This window comes from Zonotrichia albicollis, chromosome 30 (assembly GCF_047830755.1).
Source record: "Zonotrichia albicollis isolate bZonAlb1 chromosome 30, bZonAlb1.hap1, whole genome shotgun sequence".
NCBI lineage: Eukaryota > Metazoa > Chordata > Aves > Passeriformes > Passerellidae > Zonotrichia > Zonotrichia albicollis.
The window spans coordinates 4,081,875-4,092,419 of NC_133848.1; the positions used below are offsets into that span (position 1 = coordinate 4,081,875).

Sequence of the window (10,545 nt, forward strand, 5' to 3'; positions counted from 1 at the left end):
TATTTCTTCTTCTAGATAGAAATATAGAATATCTATTTCTTCTATATAGAAATATAGAATATATCTCTTCTATATAGAAATATAGAATATATATTTATTTTTATTTTATATAAAGATATAGACTATTTATTTTTCCCTATATTTCTTCCACTTTTATATTCTAAATCTCCGTCCCTTCTTTCAAACCCCATTTTGGCCACACCAGCGGGGCCGTGCTGGCTCCAGCCCCGCACTCGGGGGATGCTCGGTGCTGCGGGACCGGGGATGGACCGGGAAGGGACCGGGGATGGATCGAGGATGAACCGGGAATGGATCAGGAATGGACCGGGAATGAACCGGGCCCCTCCGGCAGGCACGGGACACACGTGGCCGGTCGGTGCCCGAGGATGCTCGGCGCTGCCGGGGGGCTCTGTCCCGGGGATCCCGTTCCCCGCCGTGCTCGGAGGGATGCGGGACCAGCCCGGCGCTACCGGGGAGCTGCTGCCCGGTACCGGCAAGAACCGGGGACACCGGGAGTGGGGCACCGAGCCTGGGGGGATGGAGGGGATGGCTGCTCCTTTGCGCTCTTTTTTCAGCCCCAAGAACGGAAGCGGAGGTGGAAAAAGCCGCTCGCTGTCCCGCCCTCGCTCCGCCTCTACGGCGTCACCGCCGCCGGTTATATAACCCGGCCGCGCCGGTCCCGCCCGCACCCCGCCGGCCGCTCGTACCGGGCGCCATGTTCGTCGTGAAGCCGAAAACCGTCATCAACTTCAATTTCTACTGCGGCGGCTCCCCGGTGCTGGCGCCCGGCGGGTCGGAGCAGCGCCCGGAGCCCGCGGCCGCCGCCGCCGCCGCCTCAGAGCCGCCCCGCGAGCGCTCCGGGGCCGCCGCCGGCCGCGCCGACCCCCCCCGCGCGCTGATTGGCCGAGGCGCTGCGCCGCGCGCGCTGATTGGCTGCGGCGCGACTCTATGGCGCCCCGAAGAGGAGCTGGACGGGTGCGACCCCGAGCCCAAGCGCGGCCCCGCCGCCGATTCGCTGCCCGGGACCCCCCCGGGGCCTCCGGACGGGCTCCGGCAGGACTCGCTGGAGCTCATCAGCCGCTACCTGAGGGAAGCGGCGGGAGAGGCGCAGCCCAGCGCTAAGAAACTTTTTCAGGGTCTCCTGGGTGGTCCCGGCCGGCCGGGCTCGGCGGGGGATGCGGTGATGGAGAAGGCGCTGGAAACGCTGCGGAGAGTCGGCGACGGCGTCATGAGGAAACACGAGCTCGCCTTCCAAGGTGTGTGTCCGTCGAATGCTCCGGGAGGAGGCCGAGACCCCCGTGCTCTCCGTTGGGCCTGTCCCGGTGCCCGGAGCGGGTTTGGGCCGGGGGTGATGCCCTCATGGCCGGGGTCTCGGCCGGCTCATCGATACGACGTGGCTTTGGTTCGGAAGGGGTTAAAAGCGGTTGGGAAGCGCTCAAAACCGAAACTGAACTTTGTTCCGTGGGGACGAGGAAAAGGCGCTGTTGGTGTGTGCAGAGGAGATAATGTGGTTACAGATTAGCCCCGGGTCCTCCTCGTGTCCCCCTCGGCTCGGGCTGAGGCTGCAAATATCCCCGAGCGGGCAAAAACTGGGGAGATCAGGAGGTTCAGAGCCTTATCCCCCCAATTTAGGTGCAAGGGGATTTTTGGGCGATGTTCTCATAGAATTTTGGAATGGTTTGGGTTGAAATAGACTTTAAAACTCATCCAAAATGGGTAAGGACACCTTCTACCATCTCAGGTTTGTCCAAACCCTGTCCAACCTGGCCTTGGACACCCCCAGGGGCAGCCACGGCTTCTCTGGGAAATCCATTTTAATTTAAAGATTGGTGAGCTCAGGAGTTTCAGATCCTCACCACCACCAAGTTTAGGTGCAAGGAGATTTTTGAGCAATGTTCTCATAGAACCATGGAATGGTTTGGGTTAAAATAGACCCAAAAACTCATCCAGTGCCATGGGCAGAGACCCTTTCCACCATCCCAGCTCTGTCCAACCTGGCCTTGGGCACTCCCAGGGATCCAGGGGCACCCACAGCTGCTCTGGGAAATCTGTTTTAATGTATTTAAAGCGTCCAAAGATTGGTCAGCTCGGGGTTTTCAGCCTGCCCAGTTTAGGTGCAAGGGGATTTTTAGTGAGGGGAATTCTTCTGGGTGATGTGCTCATAAAACCATGGAGTGGTTTGGGTTTAAATAGACCTAAAAACTCATCCAGGCCCAAGAGCAAGGACATTTTCCACCATCCCAGGGTGCTCCAAACCCTGTCCAACACTGCCAGGGATGCAGGGGCAGCCACAGCTGCTCTGGGAAATTTCTTTTCATGTGTTTAATCCCAAACATCCAAATATTGGGGAGCTCAGAAGTTAAGGGTTAGATCCTCATCCCTCAGTTTAGGTGCAAGGGGATTTTTGGGCAGTGTTCTCATAGAACCATGGAATGGTTTGGTTTAAAAAAGACCCAAAAACTCATCCAGTGCCATGGCAGGGAGACCCTTTCCACCATCCCAGGCTGCTCCAAACTGTCCAACCTGGCCTTGGGCACTTCCAGGGATTCCCAGATTTCTGTGGAAAATCCATTTTCACACATTTCACCCCTTTCTGCAGGGCCCTGAAGCAGCTGTAGGAATTTGACCCCCAGTTCCTGTCCTGGGGATGAACTGGAAATGAGAAGTGACCAATTTGTGTCACTGGTTTTGTGTCACTCGGGCTGGTTTGGGGCTGGTGCTGGCGTTTGGATCCCAGGTCAGGATGGAGCCCAGCAAAGCAGGGCGGTGTCTGCATTTCCTGCAGCAGTTTTGGGGTTTCTGCAGCAGTTTTGGGGTTTCTGTAGCAGTTTTGGGGTTCTTGGGGGGTGTTAGGGTGCAGATTCCTGCAGCAGTTTTGAGATTTTAGGATGCAGGTTCCTGTTGTGCTTTTAGGGTTCAGGTCCCTGCAGCAGTTTTGGGGTTTCTGTAGCAGTTTTGGGGTTTCTGTAGCAGTTTTGAGGTCCCTTGCAGCAGTTTTGGGGTTCCTGGCGTTGTTTGGGTGCTGTCTGGTGAAACACCTTCCTCCTTGCAGGACGTGCCATTTTCTCAGCTCGTCCCTTTTTTTGGTTCCTTTCTTTTTCGTTTATTGAGCACAAAGAGCTTCGGTTTCATTCTTAGCTGTGCTGTGGGATCAGTTCCTGTGCCCCAGTTCCCAAGTGGGATCAGTTCCTGTGGGATCCATTCCTGCCCCCAATTCCCAATGGGGTCAGTGGGATCAGTTCCTGTGGGATCAGTTCCTGTGCCCAATTCCCTGTGGGATCAATGGGATCAGTTCCTGGCCTCAGTTCCTGTGGGATCAGTTCCTGGCCCCAATTCCCAGAGGGAAAGGCAGTGGGATCAGTTCCTGGCCCCAATTCCTGTGGGATCAGTTCCTGGCCCCAATTCCCAGAGGGATCAATGGGGTCAGTTTCTGTGGGATCAGTTTCTGTGGGATCGGTTGCTGGCCCCAGTTCCCTGTGGGATCAATGGGGTCAGTTTCTGTGGGATCAGTTTCTGTGGGATCGGTTGCTGGCCCCAGTTCCCTGTGGGATCAATGGGGTCAGTTCCTGTGGGATCAGTTCCTGGCCCCAATTCCCTGTGGGATCAGTTGCTGGCCCCAATTCCTGTGGGATCAGTGGGATCAGTTCCTGTGGGGTCAGTTCCTGTGGGATCAGTGGGATCAGTTCCCCGTGGGATCAGTTCCTGTGGGATCAATGGGATCAGTTCCTGTGGGATCAGTTGCTGTGGGATCGGTTTCTGGCCCCAATTCCCTGTGGGATCAATGGGGTCAGTTCCTGTGGGATCGGTTGCTGTGGGATCGGTTGCTGTGGGATCGGTTCCTGTGGGATCAATGGGATCAGTTCCTGTGGGATCAGTTGCTGTGGGATCGGTTTCTGGCCCCAATTCCCTGTGAGGTCAGTTCCTGTGGGATCAGTTCCTGTGGGATCGGTTGCTGGCCCCAATTCCCTGTGGGGTCAGTTCCTGTGAGGTCAGTTCCTGTGGAATCAATGGGGTCAGTTCCTGTGGGATCAGTGGGATCGGTTCCTGTGGGATCAGTTCCTGTGGGATCAGTGGGATCAGTTCCTGTGGGATCAGTTGCTGTGGGATCGGTTTCTGGCCCCAATTCCCTGTGGGGTCAGTTCCTGTGGGGTCAGTTCCTGTGGGATCGGTTGCTGGCCCCAGTTCCCTGTGGGATCAATGGGGTCAGTCCCTGTGGGATCAGTCCCTGTGGGATCAGTTCCTGTGGGATCAGTGGGGTCAGTTCCTGTGGGATCAGTGGGATCGGTTCCTGTGGGATCGGTTCCTGTGGGATCAATGGGATCAGTTCCTGTGGGATTGGTTCCTGTGGGATCAGTGGGATCGGTTCCTGTGGGATCGGTTGCTGGCCCCAGTTCCCTGTGGGATCAGTGGGATCGGTTGCTGTGGGATCGGTCGCTGGCCCCCGCTCCCGGACATTCCTGGGGGATGACTCTCTCTCAGCAGCAGTGCCGGGGCTGGGCGGTTTCCTGAGCAGCCTCGGTGATTTCCTGAGCGGGCACAGGAGGAACTGCCCGGGCCGTTCGTGCACATTGAGCAATGGCCGAGCAGTGACGCCTTTGGCTTGGAGGGCACTGCAGGGCCAGATGGGCATAATTTTAAATAATTATTTCGTTATAATTTATCATTTAATTATAATAATAATTTATTTTAGCCAGGCATAGCTAAAATTAATTAAATAACTATTTAAAATTGAAATTTTAAATTAATTTTAATTTTCAATTATTTTAAAATAGGATTTTAAATTAGGATTTAATTTAAATTATTCATTCAAATTATTTTTATTTCCATTTAAATTATTTAAAATTATCTTAAAAGAATTTAAATTATTTTAACTTTCTTTGATTCTATGATTTAATTTTTTTTATTATTTTTATTTTAAATTCTTTAAAAATTATCTTAAAATAATGCAAAGTACTTTAAAATAATCTTATTTTATTGAAATTATTTTATTTAAATTATTTTATTAATTGACATTATTTTTATCTTAATTTAAATTATTATTATTATTATTAAGTTATTATTATTAATTATTTTTATATAAAATTTAAAAGAATTTAAATTAGAATTGCTTAAATAAGAATTGCTTAAATAAGAATTCTTAAATAAGAATTGCTGAGCCAGTCTTGCTGGAAAACCAAGGAGGCAAAGGGGATTTTATGTTATTTAGAAAGGGTTTTTATGCCTTAGAGCAAAGGATAAACCCACCCCAAACAAGAAGATTTTTTTACCAAGCAGAAAGATTCCACAGAAAAACAAGTCAGCAAAGTTGCAAGCAGGAAAAATAATCTCAGAATTTTCCACTGCAAGAAAACTGAAAAACAACTTTTAGCTTAAACTGTAATGTACTGACTTTTAGTGATTGGAGAGCAGTAACATGAATATGGGAATTTTGATTATTATATATTATAGTATACCACTATAAAATGGTAATTATAGGAGTTATGATAGGCTATGGGTAAAAAATAAGGTATAGATTGGTTCTGCTGTATTAAAATGCTCAGCAAAGAAAAGCTTATAATGTATTTGTAAGGAAAAGAAAAGTTTATAATGTAATGCAATCAAAAGAAAAGTATATAAAGCAGTGTAATCAAAAATATATAATGCATTGTAACCAAAAGAAAAGTTTGTAAGGCATTTTAACAAAAAGAAAAGTTTATAATGCATTGTAAGCAAAGTAAATAATGAAGTGTAACCAAAAGGAAAGTTTTATAATGCATTGCAACCAAAAGAAAAGTATATAATGCAGTGTAACTAAAAGGAAAGCATGTAATGCATTGTAACAAAAAGAAAAGTACATAATGCAATGTAACAAAAAAAAAGTATTCAATGCATTGTAAGCAAAAGGAAAGTTTGTAATGCATTGCAACCAAAAGAAAAGTTTATAAATTATTAATTTTATAAATTATAATATATTATATATATTATTATATATTATTTTTATATTAAATTATTATTATATATAATATTATATATTATAAATTATAAATTTTATAATATTATAAATTATTATAAATTTTTATATATTATTATAATATTATAAATTATTAAAATATAAATTATAAAAAATGCATTGTAAGCAAAGTAAATAATGCAGTGTAACCAAAAGGAAAGTTTGTAAGGCATTGTAACCAAAAGAAAAGTTTATAATGCATTGCAACCAAAAGAAAAGTACATAATGCAATGTAAAAAAAAAAAAAAAGTATTTAATGCATTGTAAGCAAAAGGAAAGTTTGTAATGCATTGCAACCAAAAGGAAAGTTTATAATGCATTGTAACCAGAAGAAAAGTATATAATGCAGTGTAACCAAAAGGAAAGTTTGTAAGGCATTGTAACCAAAAGAAAAGTTTGTAATGCAGTGTAACTAAAAGTTTATAATGCATTGCATCCAAAAGAAAAGTTTCTAATGCAATGTAACCAAAAGGAAAGTTTCTAATGCAATGTAACCAAAATTAAAGGGTCTCCAGGCCTGCCTGCAGCTGGAGCTGAAGCTGTGGGCTCAGCTCTGCCTCCCACCACACGCTGCCTGTTATAAACTGCATTTTGAAGAGCTGCCTGTGCTCCTGCACCCCTCCCTGAAGCGGTTGCTTTTGCAGGGATGCTGAGGAAGCTGCAGATCCAGCAGGAGGAGGACCTGCAGTGCGTGGTGGAGGTGGCAGCCCAGATGTTCAGCGACGGCGTCACCAACTGGGGCCGGGTTGTGACCCTCATCGCCTTCGGGGCCTTCGTGGCCAAGCACCTCAAGAGCATCCAGCAGGAGCAGAGCGTCAGCAGCCTGGCTGGGATCATCACTGACGCCCTGGTGAACTCCAAGAGGGAGTGGCTGGAGAGCCAGGGGGGCTGGGTGAGTCACCATTCCTGGGATTCCGGAGCTTTCCCCGGCATTCCGGCCTTCTCCTGCTCCCGGGGTGGGGGGCAGTGCTGGCTCGCTGTCGCCAGGGGGGTTTGTGGGCTGGCTGAGGTGGTTTGAGGTGAAAAGCAGCTTTTGGAGTGTTGCTGCCTCCAGCTTGGAGGCAGCATTGCCAAAATCAGGGCGGCCCTGGGAGGGCTGGGGTGGCTGGAATGGGGCTGGGGGAGCACAGGGGGTGAGCAGGATGAAATGGGGCTGGGGGAGCACAGGGGATGAGCAGGATGAAATGGGGCTTGGGAATGTTTTAGGATGAAATGAGGCTGGAGATGTTTTAGGATGAAATGGGATTGGGGGGTGTTTGAGGCTGAAATGGGTCTGGGGGATATTTGAGGCTGAAATGGGGCTGGGGGATATTTGAGGCTGAAATGGGTCTGGGAATGTGCAGGATGAAATGGGGATGGGGGAGCACAATGGGATGAGCAGGCTGAAATGGGTCTGGGGGCTGTTTGAAGCTGAAATGGGTCTGAGGATGTGCAGGATGATATGGGGCTGGGGTAGCACAGGGGATATTTGAGGCTGAAATGGGTCTGGGGGTGTTTTAGGCTGCAATGGGGCTGAGGGTGCACAATGGGATGTGTAGGCCGCAGTGGGTCTGGGGGTGTTTGAGGCTGAAATGGGTCTGGGGGTGTTTGAGGCTGAAATGGGGCTGAGGGTGCACAATGGGATGTGTAGGCCTCAGTGGGTCTGGGGCTGTTTGAGGCCGCAATGGGTCTGGGGCTGTTTGAGGCTGCAGTGGGTCTGGGGCTGTTTGAGGCCGCAATGGGTCTGGGGCTGTTTGAGGCCGCAGTGGGTCTGGGGGTGTTTGAGGCCGCAATGGGTCTGGGGTTGTTTGAGGCCGCAGTGGGTCTGGGGCTGTTTGAGGCTGCAGTGGGTCTGGGGGCTGTGCCAGGCAGGCTGTCCCCCCATCTGACCCCTCCCCTCTCTCTCCCAGGAGGGCTTTGTGGACTTTTTCCGCGTGGAGGACCTGGAGAGCAGCATCCGGAACGTTCTGATGGCCTTCGCGGGCGTGGCCGGCCTGGGCGCCAGCCTGGCCTACATGATCCGGTGAGCCTGGAGCTGCCCTGGACGCGCCCGGGAGCATTTTGGGGAGCATCTGGGGAGGACTTGGGCTCCCTGGGGCTGCACAGCTGCCCTGCTCCCTCTGAAGCTGGACTTGAGTGACCCCAGGAGGACGTGGAGCTGTCCCCGGAGCCCAGCTGGTTGCTGAGGAAGAGGAAGGTGTGATCCCAGCTGATGGATGGATGGATGGAGGATTTGTGGCTTTGGGAAGAGAATTTTTTTCCTCTCTGCTTCCCTCAAGTGGACTTGGCTTCACTTGGATCCCAGAGGGAACCATCTCCAGCAGCTCCTGCTGGGCTGGGCGAGGCAGCTGAGCCTGGAGCAGATGTTTTGAGGCTTGTGGTTGTGTGGGGTTTTTGGGTTTTGGTTTTTTTTTAAACGTTTTTTTTTTTTTTCTGGAAATAGCACCTTCTGCTGCCTCTGTGCCCTGCCTAAACTCGCAGCTCTGGAGCAGAAGCACTGCATGCTGGAAATGTTGTGCCAGGGAGTGCCAGAGCTGTGCCAGAGCCGGTGCCACCGAGCTGGAGCCCTGCCCAGCCCCTTCCCTCCCCTTGGCACAGGGCTTGGAGGGGCTGGGGGTCACCCCAAACTCTGTCCCGGCCCCACTCACACAGCCAGTTCACAAATAACAAATACATTTTGTAATTATGTAAAAAAAAAAAAAACCACCCCCGGTTGGCTGGGGAGGATGTAGAGAACCTGTAAATGTCTATAAATCTGTAGAATATATACATTTTTACAGAGCTGACAATACAAAAAAAAGGAGGAATTCATTGTGAATGTGGCTTCATTCCTGAGGGAAGCAGCATTTTTGAACTCCACTCCTGGGAGGGTGACAGAGGGTGACACGCAGCAGTGGCCTGGCTGTGACCACGGCTGGCTGGCAGCAGCTGATGGTTCTGGTTTTGCTTTTAAATCTTTATTTTTTTTTTTTTGGTGTTTGCTCCCTCTTGGTGGGGGTGGGGGAGCTGTGGAAGTTCCTTGTGGCCACTTCCTTCTCTCCCCTTCCTCCTCCTCCTCCTCCTCCTCGGAGCCATGAGCTGGACAGAGCTGATGGTTGAATGTAGAACGTTCTGGAGCTGCTCCTGCAGCTCCTTCAGGGCTTCCCCACCAGGGCATTTTGATGCCCAAGGGGTTCCTTGCCCACCCTGGCTGCACTGGTGGGACCCCATGGGACCCCCCCATTGTCCCCAGGTGTCCCCTGGAGCCACAGCCAGGCCCTGCTTGTGTGCACAACAAGCTGTAGTTTGGTCAATAAATGTCTTTTTTTGGTTTTTTTTTTCTCATTTCCTTTGCTGCCAAACTCGTTTTCCCTCCCCAGCATTTGGGCTTTGCCACCAAAAAAAAGGGACCTGTAGCTTTGGGGACATTGGGACATTGCCATTCTCATTCCCATCTCTGTGGGGTTTTAATCACAGAATTCCAGGTTGGATTGGGTGGGGAGAGACCTTAAAATTCATTTTTTCCCACCTCCTGACCATGGAGATTTTCCAGGTTCATCCAAGCTCCTGTGCAAGCAATTCCAGGGATGGGGGATTCAGGAATTCTCTGGAAAATCTGTGCCAGGGCCTCACCCAGCACTGCTGCAGTTTCCTTCCCCTTTTAAAATCTCTATTTTTCTCCCTCTTTAGGGGGGTCCCTGCACCCCAAATTCCCATCCCTGCAGGTTTGGGGTGGATGGCAGAGGCAGAATCCTGCCCCAAAATCCTCTGGAAATGCGAAATCCTGCCCCAAAATCCTCTGGAAATGTAGAATTCTGCCCCAAAATGCTCTGGAAATGCAGAATCTTGTCCCAAAATTCTCAGGAAATGCAAAATTCTGCCTCAAAATCCGTGGCCAAATGCAAAATCCTGCCCAAAAATCATGTGGAGAGGCAAAACCGTGCCCCAAAATTCTCAGGAAATGCAAAATCCTGCCCCAAAATGCTCTGGAAATGCAAAACCCTGCCCCAAAATCCTGTGAAAATGCAAAATCCTGTCCCTAAATCCTCGGCCAAATGGAAAATCCTGCCCAAAAATCATGAGGAGAGGCAAAACCCTGTCCCAAAATTCTCAGGAAATGGAAAATCCTGCCCCAAAATCCTTGGCCAAATGCAAAATCCTGCCCAAAAATCATGAGGAGAGGCAAAACCCTGCCCCAAAATGCTCTGAAAATGCAAAATCCTGTCCCAAAATTCCTAGGAAATGCAAAATCCTGCCCCAAAATGCTCTGGAAATGCAAAACCCTGCCCCAAAATGCTCTGGAAATGCAAAATCCTGCCCCAAAATGCTCTGGAAATGCAAAACCCTGCCCCAAAATGCTCTGGAAATGCAAAATCCTGCCCCAAAATGCTCTGGAAATACAAAATCCTGCCCCAAAATCCACACCCGGGCCACCAAGCCAGGCCCTGGTGCCCAAACCAGCCCAGAGTGACTCAGCCCAGAGTGCAGGACGCTGCTGGGTGTGGGTTTTCTGCTTTTTTCGGGGTGGTTTTTGTTTTGTTTCGCTTTGGTTTTCCGGTTTTCGGGGGGTTTTTGGTGTTTTTTGGGTGTTTTTTTGC

General features: G+C 49.7%; 1 protein-coding gene across 1 annotated transcript; it reads left to right on the plus strand.

Moving 5' to 3' along the window:
* The first annotated feature begins 603 nt into the window (after positions 1-603).
* MCL1 (MCL1 apoptosis regulator, BCL2 family member) lies at positions 604-9,282 on the plus strand. Its single transcript, XM_074529295.1, has 3 exons — positions 604-1,256; positions 6,634-6,881; positions 7,879-9,282. Exons 1-3 carry the CDS (start codon positions 716-718, stop codon positions 7,993-7,995), a joined length of 906 nt encoding a protein of 301 aa, XP_074385396.1. The 5' UTR covers positions 604-715; the 3' UTR covers positions 7,996-9,282.
* Positions 9,283-10,545: the final 1,263 nt, after the last annotated feature.

Excerpts from the sequence above, each read along its gene's own strand:
- MCL1 (XM_074529295.1), top strand. The coding sequence starts at position 716 with ATGTTCGTCGTGAAGCCGAAAACCGTCATCAACTTCAATTTCTACTGC. Across the intron at positions 1,257-6,633 it reads ACACGAGCTCGCCTTCCAAG|GGATGCTGAGGAAGCTGCAG; the intron begins GTGTGTGTCCGT and ends TTGCTTTTGCAG. Across the intron at positions 6,882-7,878 it reads TGGAGAGCCAGGGGGGCTGG|GAGGGCTTTGTGGACTTTTT; the intron begins GTGAGTCACCAT and ends TCTCTCTCCCAG.